This window comes from Cherax quadricarinatus, chromosome 87, assembly GCF_038502225.1.
Source record: "Cherax quadricarinatus isolate ZL_2023a chromosome 87, ASM3850222v1, whole genome shotgun sequence".
Taxonomy (NCBI): Eukaryota; Metazoa; Arthropoda; class Malacostraca; order Decapoda; family Parastacidae; genus Cherax; species Cherax quadricarinatus.
In genome coordinates this window covers 444,248-468,508 of record NC_091378.1, presented here as the reverse complement: position 1 = coordinate 468,508, position 24,261 = coordinate 444,248, and the positions used below count along the sequence as shown (strand labels likewise).

The 24,261-nt window shown below is 39.9% G+C and overlaps 1 protein-coding gene across 1 annotated transcript in view; it reads left to right on the top strand.

Moving 5' to 3' along the window:
• Positions 1-401: 401 nt before the first annotated feature.
• Positions 402-24,261, top strand: part of LOC128703842 (alpha-protein kinase 1) — a gene marked incomplete at its 5' end in the record, with an annotated part of 168,630 nt that continues 144,770 nt past the window's right edge. Inside the window, 1 exon segment of the mRNA XM_070103712.1 lies at positions 402-488. Coding sequence (XP_069959813.1) covers positions 402-488 — 87 coding nt within the window.

The following is a 24,261-nucleotide window of genomic DNA, read 5'->3' as shown; positions in this document are numbered from 1 at the left end:
GCTCATGGCGTAGATCTACGGTTTGGACCCTGGCTTCAAAGCCGTAGATCTATGGCACGGACCCTGAAAGGGTTAATTGAATGAACGTTTAGGAGGGCACTTGTGTCATCAGTCATTCATTTTGCTGCTCTTTTGACAATTAACATAAGCATCTATTGAGTGCAAACTCAGTGTAAATAGTTTTAAATGTGTTTGTGTAATTATAAATTTGTTGAGGTCTATTTTCTTGCCTCTTGCCTAATATCTGGCAGATTTTTACAAAAAAAAAAAAAAAAAAAAAAAAATCTGTAGTGTCCTATTCTAGACTGAAATTATGTATTACAGCATATGATTCTGCTGTGGTCATTAAGCCTTAGTGATTGACACAAAATAAGAATAACTGAAGTCTTTTGTATTATCAGAATGGGATACGTCAAATCGTGAATGGCGTGCCAGCTGGTAGAGGACGATGGCTGTCCAACCGGACATCTCACCCATCTGATATCGAGGTTCGACATGCATTGTCACCACACATTTTTTCCCTTATGTCTTCTCTCTTGAAAGTTCCTATCCTGGTTTTTTAGAAGCATTTTTAAATTTTTCTAAATCTTCACTTGTAACTGGGAAAGTTGAATTAAGTTACTACTGGAGAGAGTTAGTGGTGTTTAGTTTCATTGAATAGTAATTCGTATCGAGGGAAATGTATGATTATGGTCTTGCTTGCCATTATTATGCTTGTTTACTTGTGACCGACATCAAAATAATTAAGAGCCACTTCAAGGGATATAAGGCTTGTTTACACAGTGTACTTTGCTTACCTTGTTACTACCTTACTACTAAAGAGCCACTTCAGGTGATGCAAGATTTATTTACACAATGTATATTCTCTTTTGCCATAAAATAGCTTGACAGTACATATAACGGGGTCAAATTATTTTTTTAATATAGTGCCCAGTATGACCCTGGTAATTAGAGGAGAACAAGAACACACACTGTGCCATTTACTATATTTAGGACACATGCATGTTCACCATTATGCTGCAGAGATATTCATCTCATCCTCTTGCCCCATTTCCTTCTTCCCTCTAAATATTTCATACCACTCCATTGCTTCCCACCATCTGTCACTTTTCCATTTCCTCTCCTCTCCTTCCATTTCTTCCTCTCATTTCTTCTTTTCCCTCTTGCCTGACCTCCCATTACTCCCCCCTTCCCTCCCCTCTCCTCCTCTCCTCCTCCTCCTCCTTCTCCTCTTCCTCCTCTTCCCTCCCTCCTCCCTCCCTCCTCCCTCCCTCCTCCCTCCCACCCTCCTCCCTCCCTCCTCCCTCCCTCCTCCCACTCCTCCCCCTCCTCTCTCCTCCTCCTCCTCCTCCTCCTCCTCCTCTCCTTCCCCTCCTCCTCGTTCCTTCCTCCTCCCTTTTCCCCTCCCTTCCGCCTCCTCCTCCTCTCCCTTCCTCCTCCTCCTCCTCTCCCTTCCTCCTTTTCTCTCCCTTCCTCCTCCTTTTCTCTCCCTTCCTCCTCCTCTCTCCCGTCCTCCTCCTCTCCCTTCCTCCTCTTATCTCCCCTCCTCTCCCTTCCTCCTCTTATCTCCCCTCCTCTCCCTTCCTCCTCTTATCTCCCCTCCTCTCTTCCCCATCTTTCCCTCCCTTGTTCTCCCCACACTTCTCTCCCTGCTCTCCTCTCCTCTCTCTTCTCCCTCCTCCCCCTTTCCTTCCTATCTCTCCTCCTCCTCCTCCTCCACCACCACCACATTCTCACCTTCCCCTTCCTTTGTTAGTCTTGTAAGGTTTTAAGGGTTCCTAACTTTATTTATAAGCTAAGAGCTGTTACCTACATCACTGCTCTCTCTCTCTCTCTCTCTCTCTCTCTCTCTCTCTCTCGTTCTCTCTCGTTCTCTCATTCTCTCGTTCTCTCTCTCGTTCTCTCTCTCGTTCTCTCTCGTTCTCTCTCTCGTTCTCTCTCATTTCTCTCGTTTCTCTCGTTTCTCTCTCGTTTCTCTCTCGTTTCTCGTTTCTCACTCGTTTCTCTCTCGTTTCTCTCGTTTCTCTCGTTTCTCTCGTTTCTCTCTCGTTTCTCTCTCGTTTCTCTCTCTCGTTTCTCTCTCTCGTTTCTCTCTCTTGTTTCTCTCTCTTGTTTCTCTCTCTTGTTTCTCTCTCTAATTTCTCTCTCTCGTCTCTCTCTCTCGTCTCTCTCTCTCGTCTCTCTCTCGTCTCTCTCTCTCGTTTCTCTCTCTCGTTTCTCTCTCTCGTTTCTCTCTCTCGTTTCTCTCTCTCGTTTCTCTCTCTCGTTTCTCTCTCTCGTTTCTCTCTCTCGTTTCTCTCTCTCGTTTCTCTCTCTCGTTTCTCTCTCTCGTTTCTCTCTCTCTCGTTTCTCTCTCTCTCGTTTCTCTCTCTCTCGTTTCTCTCTCTCTCGTTTCTCTCTCTCTCGTTTCTCTCTCGTTTCTCTCTCGTTTCTCTCTCTCTCGTTTCTCTCTCTCGTTTCTCTCTCTCTCATTTCTCTCTCTCGTTTCTCTCTCTCTCGTTTCTCTCTCGTTTCTCTCTCGTTTCTCTCTCGTTTCTCTCTCTCGTTTCTCTCTCTCGTTTCTCTCTCTCGTTTCTCTCTCTCTCGTTTCTCTCTCGTTTCTCTCTCTCGTTTCTCTCTCTCTCGTTTCTCTCTCTCTCGTTTCTCTCTCTCTCGTTTCTCTCTCTCTCGTTTCTCTCTCTCTCGTTTCTCTCTCTCTCGTTTCTCTCTCTCTCGTTTCTCTCTCTCTCGTTTCTCTCTCTCGTTTCTCTCTCTCTCGTTTCTCTCGTTTCTCTCTCTCTCGTTTCTCTCTCGTTTCTCTCTCTCTCGTTTCTCTCTCTCGTTTCTCTCGTTTCTCTCTCTCTCGTTTCTCTCTCGTTTCTCTCTCGTTTCTCTCTCGTTTCTCTCTCTCTCGTTTCTCTCTCGTTTCTCTCTCGTTTCTCTCGTTTCTCTCTCTCTCGTTTCTCTCTCTCTCGTTTCTCTCTCTCGTTTCTCTCTCGTTTCTCTCTCTCTCGTTTCTCTCTCTCTCGTTTCTCTCTCTCGTTTCTCTCTCGTTTCTCTCTCTCTCGTTTCTCTCTCTCTCGTTTCTCTCTCTCTCGTTTCTCTCTCTCGTTTCTCTCTCTCTCGTTTCTCTCTCGTTTCTCTCGTTTCTCTCTCGTTTCTCTCTCTCTCGTTTCTCTCTCGTTTCTCTCTCGTTTCTCTCTCTCTCGTTTCTCTCTCTCTCTCTCTCTCTCTCTCTCTCTCTCTCTCTCTCTCTCTCTCTCTTTCTCTCAGAATCTTAAAACAGTAGGGAAATTATAAAAAAATGCCTATTATATACTATTTAAGTCGTGTAATTATTTCACCATATTAACACCTCTAAGATGTAATATTTTTTAAACAATCTCGGCTGTTGAAAGTCTATATCAGTGGCTGGCTTTTCTATTGTAGTTCATTTTTTTTATGCACGGCACTTCGTAAATATAATGTGATTATTCAAGAATTTCCCTGCATAATATGACTAGGGTAAATACAAGGAGTGTACATTTGTTTTGTGAATTGCTGTAATTGGTTTTTGTTTGGAATTATGAAGTTGCTTTTTTGTTATTTAGGCTGGTATTTCATAGTAAAGGAAGCTTAACTGTATTTTGCTTACTCATTATATATACAGTGGTACCCTGAGTTTCGTACATAATTCGTCCCAGAAGGCCGTTCGAGTGCCATTACTGAATGAATTTGTTCCCATAAGGAATAATGTTAATTTGATTAGTCCATTTCAGACCCCCAAAATACTTACAAAAGCACTTACAATAATTCACTTACATAATTGTTCGAGTTGGGAGCAGTACAAAACTCTGGGTACCACTGTACTGTATGTATTTCATTTTATATGCACAAGACGACTTACTTCATTAGGTTATAAGACTCCTGCGTATGTTACTGTACTGGAGATATGAGGAAATTTTTTAATACAGTCACATTGACTTTTTTTTTTTTTTTTTTTTTTTTTTTTTTTTTTGAGGTGAATTACTGCAACTGGTAAGTCACTCAGTGCCCTGACTACACTGATATAAAAATATTATGCACTACCTGTTGTATGTAAAAAACTATATCAAGTCGAAAACAACGGTGTACTCTTGATTAAATGTACTAATGAGGTGGTGTCCTTTAACCCTTTCAGGGTCATGACTCCTGCTTTCAAAGTTACTCTCAGGGTTGCAGAATTTCCAGTAAATAATTTTTTCATTAGTTCACTAAGTTGTAGTGTTCCCCCTCCCCTTCCCTCACTTTTTCACCATTCCTTTTCTTCCTGCTATCCACTACCATTTCTCTTCCCCTTCTGTATCACCTTACCATCCATCCTATCTCACTTTCTTCCTTTTTTACTCTTCCATATTTTCCTAGAGAGAGACAGTAGTGTCTCCACCAGTCAATATGGGTTTTATAAGGGCTGCTTTACTATTGACCCCTTACTCTTTTTAAATACATACACACGTACAGTGGTCCCTTAACCCTTTGAGGGTCGACAGGCCCTCTCCGAGACTCGTTTTCAGGGTCGGCCAAATTTAAAAAAAAAATAATTTTTTCTTATGAAAAGATAGAGAATCTTTTCCCGATCATAATGACACCAAAAATATGAAATTTGATGGAAAACTTACGGAATTATGCTCTCGCGAAGTTAGTGGTCTCGGCGATGTTTACGGATCGGCAATTTTGCCCACTTGGAGCCCCATTTTCAGCCAGTTCCATTGTACTAGTCGACAGAAAACATGAATATTTCGCTAGAATGAGTGCAAGAAACCACCCATTTACCAATTTCAACTATCCAGTTCAGTGGTCAGAATTTAGCAATTTTGCCAATTTCACACAAATTTCAAAAGATGCCAATTTCCGAATAGGGTCCAGAACAAACAAGAAATACATTCCTGGCACTAAAATGACATTTCCTCTGTTCATTAGTCATGTCTCAAGGCCCCTCTTACATTCTTTTGCTTTCCACTTTGAATTTTTATTCTCACAAAAAATAGAAGATTTACTGTTATGCAGACTACTGCATTAGTGTAAAAAATGGTATGAATCATATTGGCGCACTTGCAAAAGAATATTAGACTCACCAGTTGACGTGAATTGGACGCTTGGCATGATTTGTTTACTTTTGAACTTTGGTAAAAATCGAACATTTCTGCTACTTTGAGCTCAATTTCAAGGTACTTTTCATTGTAAAACCAGTCAAAATCATCTCAACTTCTATGATATGCCTTCCATTCTATAAAATGAGACCAAGAAAACTAGAATACAACAATAAATACCCTACGAAAATAGTGCAAAGTCGCTGTTGTATTCCAAAAAAATGGTCAAAGTTTTTTTTTTCTCATTATGCACTGTGTGCTGCAGGATTTTTTCTATACCGTGCACACTGACCACATAGACCCATTCTTTCATATGGAGGCCTACCAGCTTTCTCCCACTAGATTTGAGGGCGCTAGAATTTAGGCGTACTAGTATGTCAAAAACCCTGGGTCGTAAGCCGTACTAGTAGGTCCGAAACCCTCAAAGGGTTAATAATCGTCTGGCCTGAAAGCCGTACATTTCGGAAAGTCCCATTATTTCGTCTAAACATTGGCTCGCAAATGGTCCATTAGCTCACTAATCGTCCTAAGTCTGGGACGCGTACTCACACTCTGAGCCGCCTGGGCCTGTCTTCCCAGCCAGTGTGCCATTGTTTATCAGTGAGTGATGGCCCCCTCACTTGCTCCTACGAAATGTTTCATAATATTCCATTGATTTTAGCTACCTTGGCTCCAAAGAAAGCTTCTAGTGCCAGTCCTTTGGTAAAGAATGCGAAAAACACATATAATTTATGAAAAAGTTTGTAGAAAAATACAAAGGTGGTGGTGGTAGAGTGGAAGCAGTTGTGATCGTGGTTGATGGTGGTAGTGATGGTGGTAGAAGGTAGTAGTGATGGTGATAACAGTTGTAATAGTGGTAGAAGGTCGTAGTGATGGTGGTAGAGGGTTCCTTCTTTAGTGATTCAGCGATTCAACCAACTCCTCTAATGTTGTCGGAGTTATATAGGGCTACAGAAAACACCACCGCCTCAGCTGCTGCTTCACCACCATTATGGACGGCTTACTCTCAGTGGCCCTTATATACCCAACAACAACACAACACGACACCTCTTGTGACATACGTAATGACTTATTTTATTCATTCTAGAGTATATTTCATGTTTCTATGTTATTAATATTGTTTATTATGTCATATTAGTTGAATTGTGATAGATAAATAAGTCGTAGAGTTGATATTAGTGTCATATTCTCCAACAATAAACTTCCCATCCCTCCCTCACACAAACAAGTCTTCAATAAGAACATAAGAAAGGAGGAACACTGCAGTAGGCCTGCTGGCCCATACTAGGCCGGTCCTTCACAAATCCAACCCACTAACAGAACAAATGCTACCCAAGCAATAAGCTCAGGTGCAAGTCCGACTCAAATCCAACCCCTCTTACTCGTGTATTTATCCAACCTAAATTTGAAACTACTCAGTGTTTTAGCTTTGATCACCCTACTAGGCAGACCGTTCCACTCATCAACTACCCCTATTACCAATGTTCATTTATACATTTTATTAGTGCTTTACATTTATTTGGCATTCTTTTCTGCATGTAAATCTATATTTATGCTAGGGAAGTGACCCCTGAAGTGACCTAGAGTACTTATGTAGGGGGATTCCCCTTCCAAACAATAACCTCTCTTCCCTCTCTCCTCCTCCCTGCCTTCCATTCATCAACAACAGCCTTCAATAAAGGTAACTGTCATGTTGAATGTTCATTCTTTTGTGCATGTAAATCTATCTTTTAGGGAAAAAAAAAATTTTTGTTGATACTTCTGGGTGTCTGGAACGAATTAATTGGATTTACATTATTTCTTATGGGGAAAATTGATTCGAAAATCGTCTATTTCGATAATAGTCCTACTTCCAGGAACGGATTAAGGACGATAATTGAGGGACCACTGTACATGTTTGAAATGCCTTTGCCAATAACCGCTAAGTTATTACCATCTTTTTTTTATCTTGAGAAGGCGTATAACACAACTTGGAGATATAACATCGTAGCCCAACTTTACTCCTTAGGCCTCTGAAGCAGTCTATTTTTCCTTAAGAACTTCTTATCTAAGAGATATTTCCATGTTTGGGTCAGTGATGTGCTTTCCCCAGAATTTGTCCAAGCTGAAGGTGTCCCCCAGGGACCGAATGTCATCTCACTGCAGTTTCTCTCTAGAATGCTGTCAACCATGTTTCCAATTGGGTCACTACTCGTGGGTTTAACCCTTTGACTGTCGCGAGCCCCTTTCTGAAACTCATTCTATGTTGCAAAATTTTTGGGAAAAAAAATTATTTTTCCTTATGAAATTATAGAGAATCTTTTCCCGATGGTAATGACACCAAAAGTGCGAAATTTGGTCAAAAACTCGTGGAATTACCCTCCCGCAGAGTTAGCAGTCTCGGCGACATATACGCATTGGCGATTTCGCCAATTCTGTTGTTCCAGTTGACCAAACTCGTAGCTATTTCTTTAGAACTCCATTTTTTCAGTCAGTTGATCAACGTACAAGAAACCGTCCATCTACTTTTTTGAACTACCCAAGAAAGTGTTCAGAAATTAAAAAAGATGCCAATTTCAAAATAGGGTCCAGAATAAACAATGTAGACAGTCTTGGCACTAAAATAACATATCCTCTGTTCATTAGTCACATCTCTAGGCCCCTCTTATATTACTATTGCTTTCTATTTTTATTTTTTATTCATACAAAAAATACAAAATTTACTGTTATGCAGACTAATGCATTATTGTAAAAATGGTATAAATATCAGTGCACTAGTGAAAGAATATTAGACTCCCCAGTTGACGTGTATTGGACATGTGGTGTGATTTGCTTACTCCTGAACATTGGAAAAAATTGAACATTTCCGCTACTTTGAGCTCAATTTCAAGGTTGTTTTCATCGTAAAACTAATCAAAATCGTCTCTATTTCTGTAATATGTTTTCCATTTTATCACATGAGACCATGAAAATGAGAATACAACGATAAATACTATATGAAAATGCACCTCAAAGTCAGCGTTTTAATAAAAAAAAACTTTTTTTTCTCTCATTATGCAATGTGTGCTGAAGGATTTTTTTTACGTGGTGCACACAGACCCATTCTCTCACATGTGGGCCTACCAGCTTTCTTCTGCTTGATTTGAAGCTGCTAGAATTTACGCGTATTAATACGTCCGAAACAGTGGTGCGTAAGACATGTATATACAACCAAAACAGTCAGAGGGTTAAATTTTCTAGTACTAAAACGCACCAAATTACTTTCGCCAGACGTTCTATTGTCCCTAAGCACTCCAGGATGATTTGAATAGACTGATGCAGCACCTTTGATATACCTTTGAAGAGTTTTGAGAGTTTATCTACTCTCTGATCCCGGCCATGGGCCAGGCTCGTCTGGTGCTTGCCTGGTCAACCAGGCTGTTGCTGCTGGAGGCCCACTGCCCCACATATTCATCACAGCCTGGTTGATCTGGCACCTGGTGAAGATACTTGCCCAGTTTCCTCTTGAAGGCTTCTAAACTTGTTCCAGCCATGTTTCTGATATCTTCTGGGAAGATGTTGAATAGTCTGGGACCCGGATGTTGATACAGTGTTCCCTTGTTGTCCGCGCTGCACCCCTGTTCCTCACTGGGTTTATTTTACACTTCCTTCCATATCTTTCACTCCAGTATGTTGTTATGGCAGTGTGCAGATTTGGGACCAGGCCCTCGAGTATTTTCCAGGTATATATTATCATGTACCTCTCTCTCCTCCACTCCAATGAATACATGTTCAAGACTTGCAGGTGTTCCCAGTAGTTTAGGTGCTTTACAGGCTCACTTAAACTACTGGGAATGCCTGCAAATCTTGAACATGTATTCATTGGAGCGAAGGAGAAAGAGGTACATGATGATATTTACCTGGAAAATACTAGAGGGCCTGGTCCCATATCTGTACACTGCCATAACAACATACTGGATTGAGAGATATGGGAGGAAGTGTAAAATAAACCTAGTGAGGAGCAGGGGTGCGGTGGGGACAATAAGGGAACACTGTATCAACAGTGGTTGGAGAAGTGGCAGATGCTGTTTAACCCTTTGACTGTCGCAACCCCCAATCCTGAGGTGTCTCCTGGTGTCGCAAAATTTAAAAAAAAAAAAAAATTATGAAATGATAGAGAATATTTTCACGATTGTAATGACACCAAAAAAAAAAAAAAACTTGATGGAAAACTGACGGAATTATGCTCTGGCGAAGTTAGCGACCTCGGCGCTGTTTACAAATCGGCGATTTCGCCCACTTTGAGCCCTATTTTCAGCTAATTCCATTGTTCCAGTCGCCCAAACTCATAGCTATTTCTTTAGAACTCCATTTTTCCTATCGATCAAGTACAAGAAACTGCCCATTTACCGATTTCAACTACCTAATAATGTGGTCAGAAATTTGCAATTTGGCCAATTTCACGAAAACTAAGAAATACGACAATTTCAAAATAAGGTCCAGAATGAACAATGCAGACATTCCTGGCTCTAAAGTAACATTTTCTTTGCTCATCAGTCATGTCTCCAGGCCCCTCTGATATTACTCTTGCTTTCTATTTTGAATTATTATTCAAACAAAAAATAGAAGACTTACTATTATGCAGACTACTGCAATACTGTAATAATTGTATAAATAACATCAACCCATTCATGACTGCATATTAGAATGGCTAGTTGGACATTTATTGGACAATGGCATCATTTGTTTACTTTTGAACATTGGCAAAAATTAAACATTTCCCCTACTTTGAGCTCCATTTCCAGGTTCTTTTTATAGTAAAATCAATCAAAATCACCTCTATTTCTATAATATGTTTTCCATTCTATCAAATGAGACCAAGAAAACGAGAATACAACCATAAATACTATACGAAAATAGACCACAAAGTCGGCATTTTAATTAAAAACAACAGTCTTTTTTTTTCTCATTATGCACTGCGTGCTCCAGGATTTTTTTTATATGGTGCACACTGACCACACAGACCCATTCTCTCACATGTGGGCCTACCAGCTTTCTCCTGCTTGATTTGAAGCCGCTAGAATTTGAGTATATATACGTCAAACACTGTACCTTGTAAGACGTATATATACGGCCGCGACAGTCAAAGGGTTAATATAGACAAATGCGAAGTCCTAAATGTTGGACAGGAAAATAACCATGCCACATATAAACTAAATAATGTAGATCTTAATATTACGGATTGCGAAGAAGATTTAGGAGTTCTGGTTAGCAGTAATCTAAAACCAAGACAATAGTGCATTAGTGTTTGCAATAAAGCTAACAGAATCCTTGACTTCATAGCAAGAGGTATAAATAATAGAAGTCCTCAGGTTGTACTTCAACTCTCTCTCTCTCTTTGGTTAGGCCTCATTTAGATTAGGCTGCACAGTTTTGGTCACCGTATTACAGAATTGATATAAATGCATTGGAGAATGTACAAAGGAGGATGACGAAGTTGATCCAATGTATCAGAAATCTTCCCTATGAGGATAGACTGAGGGCCCTGAATCTGCACTCTAGAACGGCGTAGAATTAGGGGGGATATGATTGAGGTGTATAAATGGAAAACAGGAATTAATAAAGTGGATGTAAACAGTGTGCTAAAAAAATATAGCATAGACAGGACTCGCAGCAATGGCTTTAAATTGGAAAAACTCTTGTTCAGGAATGATATAGGAAAGCACTGGTTTGGTAATAGTTGTGGATGAGTGGAACAAACTCCCGAGTACTGTCATAGAAGCTAGAATGTTGTGTAGTTTTAAAAATAGGTTGGATAAATACATGAGTGGGTGAGAGTTGGACCTGACTAGCTTGTGCTACTAGGTCGGATGCTGTGCTCCTCCCTTAAGTGACATGTCTAACTTCACTAGGTCAAAGCATTGTCTTAAGCTGGTGGGCGAATTGGACCTGCCTCGCATATGCCAGTAGGCCTGTTGCAGTGTTCCTTGATTTTATGTTCTTATGTATCCCTGAACATGATACTGTCAGGTTTCTCAGCCCTCTGTTTGACTGACGGTTATCCTGGAAACCTCACATTACCTCAACTTGTCATAACTGGCTGAACCTCCATAAAACTCTCGCTGATTGTCAAACTCTCCTTCAACTGCATTATGGCGACCAGATATATTCAGCAGCCTCTCCTGCAACTTTCTAACCTTGGTCCCATCCATTACCAGGTATTATGTTTATGCTTTGGTGCTTTTCGCTCTTCACCTGTAGAGTCTATATGCAGGGCCGAATATTCCATCCTTGAACTATCGCCATGATACTCATTGCCTCCACTATTTTGTTCACTCTCATGACCTTTGCAATCCTTCCATATACTATATGATAGTAACAAATGTTAGTAAAGGTTCATTGCTTGTTCGTTGCCCTAGTTTACTCCATCCCTTTTCTTTTCATCTACATTCACATTCATCTTCTCTTCAGTTGCTCTCCTTTATATGTTCATTTAGCATCTAACTTTTCCCTTCTGCCTTGGATGGTTCAGACAGTTGGTGTCTGCTCTTCCCCACTGCCATGCATGAAAGCCCATTGCAGTGTACACTGATGGCTGTACATCTTCTGACAGTGTCAGGTTTGCAGCAGTGTTTCCAGACAGCATAGTGCAAGGGCATTTATTAGACTTCGCTAGCTTTTTTACAGTTGAATTGTATGCAGTTCTTGTAGGAATTACGTATCCATGTTGCATCTGTTTCCACTTGTGGTAGTCTTCGATTCCTTTAGTGCTTTGCAAGCTATAAAAAAAATTTGATTCACCTCATCCCCTGGTCCTTTGTATACAACTTTGGTTATGTCACATCTCTAGTAAAAACAAAGATATTGTTTTCTGTTGGGTCCCAGGTCATGTTGACGTACAGGGCAATGAACAGGTGGATGTTGCTGCACGGTCAGCACTAAATGACTTCCCAGTTTCTTAGAGATGTTCCATTCACAGACTATTTTACTGTAATTTCTGACCACCACTGGAACCGTTGGCAACAATGTTGGTTTGATAATATACATAAATTACATTATCAAACCAAGTTTAGATTTATGGCCTCGCAGAGGTTGGGAGACTATGCTTTCCTATCTTTGCATCGGCCCCTTCCTACCTTTCTTTTTACACTCCTCTCCCTCCCTCCTCTTCCTCCCTCCTCTTCCCTCCCTTCCTTCCTCTCCTTTCTCTTTTTCTACTCTCCATTTCTTTCTCTCCTTCCCTCCCTCCTAATAAATCTCATCTCTTACCAAAGAACTTGTTTAAATATACTGTGTGTTGATATAGGCAAGAAGCTGTCATGTGGAAAGAAAGACCCAATATGTAGGAAAATCATTACTGTACAATGTTTTACCCACAAAGAGGCTTTTTGATTAATCAGGTCCTGGTCCACCATGAGGCCTGGTCATTGACTGGGCCATGGGGACATTGACCCTCCAGAACTTGCAGGTAGACTCCAGGTAGGTAGGTGTGCCAGGTACAGAAAGAGTGGGGAGGGAACAAAGGAGCACTTCAGCAAGCCTACTACTACAGACAAGGTTTCATGTGGTAATGTAGGACCATGTGAGAGAAGGGTCTAGTCATGGTAAACACACTCACTTTCTTGGAAAGTTGGTATAGCTTTGTCAAGACTTTAGAAAGGTATGCAAGTATGGTGTACCACCCTGTGCTAAATAAGCCACCATGGGCCCAAAGAAAGTTTCTAGTGCCAGCCCTGTGATAAAGAAGGAAAGAAACACAATAAAATTCAAGAAAAACCTCGTAGTAAAGTACCAAAGTGGAGGAGGAAGAGAGAGGGGTGAATGTGCCTTCTGCAGTGATTCTACGATATGTACAATACTAAAGCAGCAGGTATCGATGAAGGCTATAGTGCCAGCCAGCGATAAAGTGTAGAATTAACAGTGTAGCAAGTAAGTTAAGTGAGTATGCGATAGAAAAACGACACAAAACTAACTCCAATATTGCTGTATGTGTATCAGGCCGCTGAACATACGCCGGCCTGCTACGTATCTTCCACCACTCTAAACTTCTGCCAGCATCTCCTCCATTAAACTAATTAAACTAACATCTCCTCCAAGGTAAGTGTAAATGTAAAAGGACCCCAATGGAAATACAGTGGACCCTCGTTTTTTGTGATTAATTCGTTCCAGAGTGTGACTGTTATCGAAATTGACTATTTGCGAATCCATTTTCCCCACAAGAAATAATGTAAATCCAATTAATTTGTTCCAGACACCCAGAAGTATAAAAAAAAAATTTTTTTACCTTAAAGATAGATTTACATGCATAAAAGAATGAACATTCAACATGACAGTTAGGTTTATTGAAGGCTGTTGTTGAATGGAAGACAGGGAGGAGGAGAGAGGGAAGAGAGGTTGTTGTTTGGAAGGGGAATCCCCTCCTAAAAGAACTCTAGGTCACTTAAGGGGGTCACTTCCCTAGCTTAAATATAGATTTACATGCAGAAAAGAATACCAAATATATGTAAAGCACCAATAAAATGTATAAATGAACATTTAACATCACACTTACCTTTATTGAAGACTTGTTGGTGTATGGCAGACGGGACAGAGGGAGGGGAGGCGAGTTTATTGTTAGAGAATATGGCACTAATATCAACTCTACGATTTATTTATCTGTCACAGTTCAACTGATATGACATAGTAAACAATATTAATAACATATAAACATGGAAAATATTCTAGAATGAATAAAATAAGTCATTATGTATGTCACGAGAGGTGTTGCGTTGTTGTTGGGTGTATAAGGGCCACTGAGAGCATAATCCATCCATAATGGTGGTGAAGCTGCAGCTGAGGTGGTGGTGTTTTCTGTAGCCCTATATAACTCCAACAACTTTGTAGGAGTTAGTAGAATCGCTGAATCACTGAAGACGTCACCCTCTACCACTATCACAACCACTACACCCCTCTACCACTATCACAACCACTACACCCCTCTACCGCCATCACTACTACCCTCTACCACTATCACAACTGCTACCACCCTTTGCCACAATCACTAACACCTTCTATCACTATCACAACTGCTACCTCCCTCTAACCACCATCAGTACCACCCTCTACCACTATCACAACTGCTACCACTCTACCACCACCACTTTCATATTTTTCTACAAACTTTTTCTTAAATTATGTGTGTTTATCACATTCTTTACCAAAGGGCTGGCACTAGAATCTTTCTTTGGAGCCATGGTGGCTTATTTAGCAGTTGCAAGCACTAAAATGAATGGAATATTATGAAATGTATGAACTCGTGGGATCGTCCTCACTCACTGATTAACAATGGCACACTGGCTGGTAATGGAGTGTGAGGCTGCTCGGGGCTGTGCATACGCATCCGAGACAAACGACTATTTGCGAGTCAAATGACAATTTTCGAGCCGATGTTTTGACGAAAAAACTACAATTTTTGAAAATTGCAACTTTCGAGCCTTGCAAAAAAGAGGGTCCACTGTACATAAATCACTGACTTTTTTGGGTTATCCTAGGTACTTTACACATATGCTGCTATACATGATAATCTATAACTATATGTGTATACCTGAATAAACTGGTTTATAAAGTAATTTATAAATAAGAAATATTTACATTTTTATATTATTTTTTTGTTATCACACTGGCCGATTCCCACCAAGGCAGGGTGGCCCGAAAAAGAAAAACTTTCACCATCATTCACTCCATCACTGTCTTGCCAGAAGGGTGCTTTACACTACAGTTTTTAACCTGCAACATTAACACCCCTCCTTCAGAGTGCAGGCACTGTACTTCCCATCTCCAGGACTCGAGTCCGGCCTGCCGGTTTCCCTGAACCCCTTCATAAATGTTACTTTACTCACGCTCCAACAGCACGTCAAGTATTAAAAACCATTTGTCTCCATTCACTCCTATCAAACATGCTCTCACATGCCTGCTGGAAGTCCAAGCCCCTCGCACACAAAACCTCCTTTACCCCCTCCCTCCAACCTTTCCTAGGCCGACCCCTACCCCGCCTTCCTTCCACTACAGACTGATACACTCTTGAAGTCATTCTGTTTCGCTCCATTCTCTCTACATGTCCGAACCACCTCAACCCTTCCTCAGCCCTCTGGACAACAGTTTTGGTAATCCCGCACCTCCTCCTAACTTCCAAACTACGAATTCTCTGCATTATATTCACACCACACATTGCCCTCAGACATGACATCTCCACTGCCTCCAGCCTTCTCCTCGCTGCAACATTCATCATCCATGCTTCACACCCATAAAAGAGTGTTGGTAAAACTATACTCTCATACATTTCCCTCTTTGCCTCCAAGGACAAAATTCTTTGTCTCCACAGACTCCTAAGTGCACCACTCACCCTTTTCCCCTCATCAATTATATGATTCACCTCATCTTTCATAGACCCATCCGCTGACATGTCCACTCCCAAATATCTGAATACATTCACCTCCTCCATACTCTCTCCCTCCAATCTGATATCCAATCTTTCATCACCTAATCTTTTTGTTATCCTCATAACCTTACTCTTTCCTGTATTCACTTTTAATTTTCTTCTTTTGCATACCCTACCAAGTTCATCCACCAATCTCTGCAACTTCTCTTCAGAATCTCCCAAGAGCACAGTGTCATCAGCAAAGAGCAACTGTGACAACTCCCACTTTGTGTGATTCTTTATCTTTTAACTCCATGCCTCTTGCCAAGACCCTCGCATTTACTTCTCTTACAACCCCATCTATAAATATATTAAACAACCACGGTGACATCACACATCCTTGTCTAAGGCCTACTTTTACTGGGAAATAATTTCCCTCTCCTACATACTCTAACTTGAGCCTCACTAACCTCGTAAAAACTCTTCACTGCTTTCAGTAACCTACCTCCTACACCATACACCTGCAACATCTGCCACATTGCCCCCCTATCCACCCTGTCATATGCCTTTTCCAAATCCATAAATGCCACAAAGACCTCTTTAGCCTTATCTAAATACTGTTCACTTATGTGTTTTGCTGTAAACACCTGGTCCACACACCCCCTACCTTTCCTAAAGCCTCCTTGTTCATCTGCTATCCTATTCTCCGTCTTACTCTTAATTCTTTCAGTAATAAGTCTACCATACACTTTACCAGGTATACTCATCAAACTTACCCCCTATAATTTTTGCACTCTCTTTTGTCCCCTTTGCCTTTATACAAAGGAACTATGCATGCTCTCTGCCAATCCCTAGGTACCTTACCTTCTTCCATACATTTATTAAATAATTGCACCAACCACTCCAAAACTATATCCCCACCTGCTTTTAACATTTCTATCTTTATCCCATCAATCCCGGCTGCCTTACCCCCTTTCATTTTACCTACTGCCTCACGAACTTCCCCCACACTCACAACTGGCTCTTCCTCACTCCTACAAGATGTTATTCCTCCTTGCCCTATACACGAAATCACAGCTTCCCTATCTTCATCAACATTTACATTTTATGTTCATATATTGTTCGTGGATAGTGGTGGTGGCAGAAGCCTCCACCACCAGTGGCCATTATAAACCCAACAACACTTCCATCACTTATCCTCACATACATACATGACATTTTATTCATTCTAGAGTATATATCATGTTTCTATGTTATTAATATTGTTTATTATGTCATATTAGACAAGGATGTGTGATGTCACCGTGGTTGTTTAATATATTTATAGATGGGGTTGTAAGAGAAGTAAATGCGAGGGTCTTGGCAAGAGGCGTGGAGTTAAAAGATAAAGAATCACACACAAAGTGGGAGTTGTCACAGCTGCTCTTTGCTGATGACACTGTGCTCTTGGGAGATTCTGAAGAGAAGTTGCAGAGATTGGTGGATGAATTTGGTAGGGTGTGCAAAAGAAGAAAATTAAAGGTGAATACAGGAAAGAGTAAGGTTATGAGGATAACAAAAAGATTAGGTGATGAAAGATTGAATATCAGAGTGGAGGGAGAGAGTATGGAGGAGGTGAACGTATTCAGATATTTGGGAGTGGACGTGTCAGCGGATGGGTCTATGAAAGATGAGGTGAATCATAGAATTGATGAGGGAAAAAGAGTGAGTGGTGCACTTAGGAGTCTGTGGAGACAAAGAACTTTGTCCTTGGAGGCAAAGAGGGGAATGTATGAGAGTATAGTTTTACCAACGCTCTTATATGGGTGTGAAGCGTGGGTGATGAATGTTGCAGCGAGGAGAAGGCTGGAGGCAGTGGAGATGTCATGTCTGAGGGCAATGTGTGGTGTGAATATAATGCAGAGAATTCGTAGTTTGGAAGTTAGGAGGAGGTGCGGGATTACCAAAACTGTTGTCCAGAGGGCTGAGGAAGGGTTGTTGAGGTGGTTCGGACATGTAGAGAGAATGGAGCGAAACAGAATGACTTCAAGAGTGTATCAGTCTGTAGTGGAAGGAAGGCGGGGTAGGGGTCGGCCTAGGAAGGGTTGGAGGGAGGGGGTAAAGGAGGTTTTGTGTGCGAGGGGCTTGGACTTCCAGCAGGCATGCGTGAGCGTGTTTGATAGGAGTGAATGGAGACAAATGGTTTTTAATACTTGACGTGCTGTTGGAGTGTGAGCAAAGTAACATTTATGAAGGGATTCAGGGAAACCGGCAGGCCGGACTTGAGTCCTGGAGATGGGAAGTACAGTGCCTGCACTCTGAAGGAGGGGTGTTAATGTTGCAGTTTAAAAACTGTAGTGTAAAGCACCCTTCTGGCAAGACAGTGATGGAGTGAATGATGGTGAAAGTTTTTCTTTTTCGGGCCACCCTGCCTTGGTGGGAATCGGCCAGTGTGATAATAAAAAAAAAATAATTAGATGAATTGTGATAGATAAATAAGCCATAGAGATATTAGCGTCATATTGAAGCATAATAAACTCGCATTCCTCTCGCCTCCTACATGCCTGCTACACTCCCAGCATGTCTGCTACACTCCATCAAACTAACTACGTAATTAAACTAACATCTCCTCCAAGGTAAGTGTAAATATTTCTTATTTATAAATTAAAATGTAAATATTTCTTATTTATAAATTACATTCTTATATTGTTTGTGGATAATGGTGGTGGCAGAAGCCTGTACGACTTCTCTCGGTGGCCATTATAAACTTGACAACAACACTTCCATCACTTATCCTCACATACATTATGACATATTTTATTCATTCTGGAGTATATATCACATTTCTATGTTATTAATATTGTTTATTATGTCATATTAGATGAATTGTGATAGATAAATAAGCCGTAGAGTTGATAATAGCATCATATTGAAGTACTATTCTGTCAAGCCTCCTGACAGCAGGAGCGGATTAATTGGATTTCCATTATTTCTCATGGGGAAAATTAATTCGGTTAAAAGTTAAATCAGTTAAAGCCTAGCTCTCTGGAACGGATTAAAGGCGTTAACTGAGGGTCCACTATATTAGGCCTAACAGGTAGTTTGATGGTCTTAGTAGAGGCCCCTGATATGTCCATGTTGGATTTATGAAGGATTGAGGTGATGGTAGCAATCTTGTGCATGTGCAGAGCCTTATATTAGCAGGAAAAGGTGATGAGACTTGGAAATATAAGTTTTCTTGATATACATACAGTATTCTTGATCATTGTGTAGGAATTCTTCTGCAGTTTTAGTGTGTTAAGGAAGGAGTCTGTGATAACATGTCTCAGTTACGAGATCAATCTCAAAACTAAGAGAAGCATTATCACTAACTGCTTCTTTAGTGCTCTCAGAATTTGTAATAAAGAGTTTTTATACACACAAACTGCCTTCTCACTTTTTCCTTTGACCTGTCTTAAGTATTTTCTTTGCTTCATTATTATTGCTCCTTACTGCCCAGCTTGTGCTGCTGCTGCTGCTGTAGCTTTTGCTGCTGTTGCAGCAGCTGCTGCTGCTGTAGCTTTTGCTGCTAACCCCCCAATGTCAATGCCTGGGTGATATGAAATGGGGGGGGGGGAATAGAGAGGGAGTCAATCTAATCATTAGAATCTGCAGCTTTCCAAGTGATGCTTAAGATAGCAAGGGTTATTCCGATACACAAAGGAGGCGATCTAAATAAGATAGATAAATATGGGCCAATATCCAACTTGCCGTTGCTATCTAAAATCTACAAAATAATTTATAAGCAAGTTTATTCCTTCCTACACAAATAACCCGCACATAAAAGAGAGAAGCTTACGACGACGTTTCGGTCCGACTTGGACCATTGACAAAGTTACAGTGTAACTTTGTCAATGGTCCAAGTCGGACCGAAACGTCGTCGTAAGCTTCTCTCTTTTATGTGCGGGTTATTTGTGTATCGTTCCAGTCACGGTATTGTGCCTTCTTGTTATTTATTCCTTCCTAGTTTCTCAAGATACTCAACCCCCTACCAATTTGGTTTTAGGCCCCCGAAAAAGTAAAATGATGTAATTATAAAAACACTTGAACTGCTTTATGCAGCTCTTGGAAATAATGAATATCTGTAGCTCTTCATAGACCTGTGGGAAAGCTTTTGATACAGAGGACCATAACACCTGCATCTTAAACAACAACAACATGGTGTCGTAGCAACAAACACCAGTAAGCCTCCATCACTGGCATAACCTCGTTTACCTGGCCTGTTGATGTAGGAGTGCCTCAGGGTAGTGTTCTTGGCCCTGTGCTCTTCAAGTACTTCATTGATCTTTCCAACGCATCTCGTCTCCTTGAACCTGTTCTGTTCGCAGCTTTTATCCCCCACTCAAATCCAAATTCTTTCAGTGACACTGTTAAAGAACTAAAATGTCTTTATGGAGGACTGTCAACACACACACTCTTAATGTTGACAAAACCTCTGTAACATATCATTATAGAGTAAGAATTAGGATTAGTCTGCCTGAAATGCCTAGGCTTACTAGTGGCCTTTGTAATTAATATTTTATAATATGTAAACCACACATTGTAAGCTTTGCGAGGAAATAAATTTACAATAGAACTAGACCTAAAAAACAAAGTAAACTGCATATATACAATACACTCATTAAAATTGAAGAGACTTGGGCCTTGGGCTGGAAAATAGCTCGGCTTAAGGGCACGTTGCGGCTAGGTTGATCTTCAGTCCACACCAGTAAAAGTTTTCCATGTCATCAGTAGGGTTTTAATGTTTTCTTATAACTTTAGTGTTCACTGGTATAGCATTTTTAATTTCCTGCAGCACTTTCTCGTTAGATGCCATCATAACACAGTATTATACAGTAGGACCCCTGTATCCGTGGGGGATACGTTCCAAGGACCTGCCGTGGATGCTGAATTCTGATACCTACGATAACCCAGAAAAGTCGATTACACTTTTGGGTTATCCTAGGTAATCTATACATATGCTGCTATATATGATAATTTATGTAATTGTATTTATGTGTACCTTTACCTGAATAAACTTACCCTTAGATGCCATTGTAAACGAGACGCCGAGAATGTAAACACAGACGAACACAGCAGCCAACTCCTTTACAGTGAACTTCTTTTGTACTTCTTCCATTCTTTCCTCTTCTTACAAGTGCTGCGGTGCTTCCAACTCTATCTTGTACTATGGGGTGCACAATAAAATAGAAATTTATAGACAAAATGTGTAATCTTGGAGATTGCTCGACTCTCGAGACACTGCGCTGCCATTTCCCTGACCAAAATTCTCATACAGCATACAATACCGACTGATCAGAGGGACCTGGTCATAAGTTCGAGCAGTAGTTAAACAAGTAGGTTGTTAAGTGAGGAGTGCCTGTATTGGTGAATCACCGTAAAGTGGGGCTCTCCTGAACGTAATGTTTGGAAATGGTTCTAAATATCCAACAAAATGTAATGATTAATGATTCTCCCATTGTAAGACCGTAAATTCTTAGGTCTACACCTTGACTACAACCTGAAATTTATTACCCACATCCAGCACGTAACTATGAAGATCTCCAAAGCAGTCGGCATTCTCTCTAAGATTCATTACTCTGTACATCAAACAACACTTTTCTGACTTTGTACTACTATTTAATCTATCCTTATCTAAAGTATTTGCGCCTGGGGATCTACTTTGTCAAGTCGCCTAAAACCATTAATAACCCAAAATGCTACTGTACATATGATTACCCATTCCAGTGCCAGGCAATACACTCCCCCAGTCTCAAAAGCTTGACATTAATATACACAATATGCACTCATACTATGTTCCTATTCTATGTACAGTAGGGCCCCACTTACACAGCAGGTTAGGTTCCAGGCTATCGCGGGAAAGCAGAATTCCATTTTTTCCACTTATAAATACATATAAATGCCAGACAACAAGTTTACACTAACTTATATTAAGTTAGTAATAGAACTAGATATTAAAAAAAAAACAAAAAGTAAAATACATACACAGTACTTACTTTAAAATATTTGTAGTCTTATTAATGTAGGGCAAGAGGTGAGTAGTACTTATTTGTAGGAAGTCAGGTGTAGGTAGCCCTGGCTCCCCTTCCTCAACTTAATATACAATATTTAAAGCAACCCAGAGAGATAAAAATACACATACAGTACACTCATTATTTACCTTAAAATATGTGTAGTTAATGTTTGATGAGGGTGAGTAGTATTTGTGTGTAGGAAGTCAGTGTAGGTAGATGGTAGCCCGCCTGGGCTAAATCTGTTGGCTACCTACACTATAGCCCAGAGCCATATTATTACCATCAACATATCTTATTCACTGAATTTAATTGTTTATGCCATCATAAACAAAGGGAGAAGTAATGAATAATTCATGCCGAGAATTGTAAACAACAGCGAAGTGTTAAGGGAAGTGACTAGGCCAAACGCAGATTCATACGTGTTTTCTGTAGTGCTGGACCAGAGAAAATGTAATGCCCGGCAGTCACACCTCCATAGCATAAAAACATAGCATGTTTGTATGCTATGCAATGTGTTTCTTACGTAATTTTGAAGAAAATACCATAGATGGGTTAACCCTTTCAGGGTCCAGAGGCCAAATTTCAAAGTGTGCACCAGTGTCCAAGAATTTTCAAGAAAGAATTTTTTTATTTTTTCTTATGAAATGGTAGAGAATCTTTTTCTAAAGGTAATAAAACTAAAAGTATGAAATTTGATGGAAAATTGACGAAATTATGCTCTCACGAATTTTGCTGTGTCAGCGATATTTACACATTGGCGATTTTGCCGACTTTTGACTCCCATTTTAGGCCAATTACATTATTCCAGTTGATCAAATTCTTAGCTATTTCACTAGTATTACTTCTATTCTATCGATTGAGCACAAGAAGTCGCCAAGTCAACTGTTTCAACTACAAAATAAAGTGATTGGAAATTGGTAATTTGGCCAATTTAATGCAAAGTTCAAAATATTCCAATTTTAAAATATGGTCCAGAATAAACAATGCAGACATTCCTGGCACTAAACTAACATTTCCTCTGTTCATTAGTTAGGTTTTCAGGTTTTACAAATTAATTCCATTTTTATTTTTTATTCACATAATGAATTTTAATTCAAACCAAAAAATAGAAGATTTACTGTTATGCAATATTGTAATAATTGTATAAATAATATCAGCGCATTTGTGAACGTATATTAGACCCACCAGCTGGTGTGCATTAGACGTGTCAGGTCATTTGTTTTACTCTTGAACGTCGGCAAAAATTTAACATTTCCGCTACTTTGAGCTCGGATTCAAGCCATTTTCAGTACTAAAATCAATCAAAATTATCTCTATTTCTGTAATGTATCTTTCATTCTATCAAATGAGACTAAGAAATCGCAAATCCAACTATAAAAAACATGCGAAAAAAACGCTGCAAATTTGCTGTTTTAATCGAAAATTAGTCTTTTTTTCTCTTTCTCATTATACACAGTGTGCTGCAGGATTTGTTTTATGTGGTGCACACATACCACATAGATGTATTCTCTCATATCTAGGCTCAAATTTACCACTCACAGCTAATCAGAGTGAGCTGAGTTCATGGCGTAGATCTACGGTTTGGACCCTGAACGTAAAGCTGTAGATCTACGGCAAAGACCCTGAAAGGGTTAATAGTAATATACTATAGTAAATAATTTATTTTTTGTGATTAGAACTTTTTGAAACTGTGGTTATTAACCCCTTACACTCTTGGAAACCCCAAAATTAAAAGTGCCCAGTGTCAGCATTTAACCTTTTGACTGTCACAAGCCATTCTATGTCTAAAAAATTTTGAAAAAAAAAAAATTCTAATGAAATGATAAGAGATTTTTTCCCCGATTGTAATGACACCAAAAGTATGAAATTTGATAAAAAAAAAACTTGCAGAATTTCGCTCCCGTGAAGTTAGCAATCACAGTGATATACACGCATCGGCGATTTTTGCCGACTTTGAGCCCTGTTTTCGGCCAATTCCATTGTTCCAGTCGACCAAACTCATAGCCATTTCTTTAGAACTGCATTTTTTCTATCAATTAAGTACAAAAAAACTGCCCATTTACCAATTTCAACTACCCAATAAAGTGGTCAGAAATTGGCACTTTGGCCAATTTCTCACATTAAAAAAGATGCCAGTTTCAAAATAAGGTCCAGACTAAACAATGCAGACATTCTTGGCACTAAAATAACATATCCTCTGTTCATTAGTCATGTCTGCAGGGCCCTCTTATATTACTCTTGTTTTCTGTTTTGATTTTTTATTCTTGCAAAAAATAGAGGATTTACTGTTATGCAGACTACTGCATTATTGTAAAAATGGTGTAAATAATATCAATGCACTAGTGAAAGAATATTAGACTCCCCAGTTGATGTGTATTGGATATGTGGTGTGATTTGCGTACTCTTGAACATTGGTAAAAATCGAACATTTCTGCTACTTTGAGCTCAATTTCAAGGTCGTTTTCACCGTGAAACTAATCAAAATCGTCTCTATTTCTGTAATATGTTTTCCATTCTATCAAATGAGACCAAGAAAATGAGAATAAAACCATAAATACTGTACGAAAATATACCTCAAAGTCTGTGCTTTAATCCAAAAACATAGTCGGATTTTTTTTTCTCTCTCTCTCATTATGCACTGCATGCTGCAGGATTTTTTTTTTTATACAGTGCACACTGATCACACACACCCATTCTCTCACATGTGGGCCTACCAGCTTTCTCCTGCTGGATTTGAAGCCACTAGAATTATTGAGCATATATACGTCCGAAACGTTGGCTCGTAAGA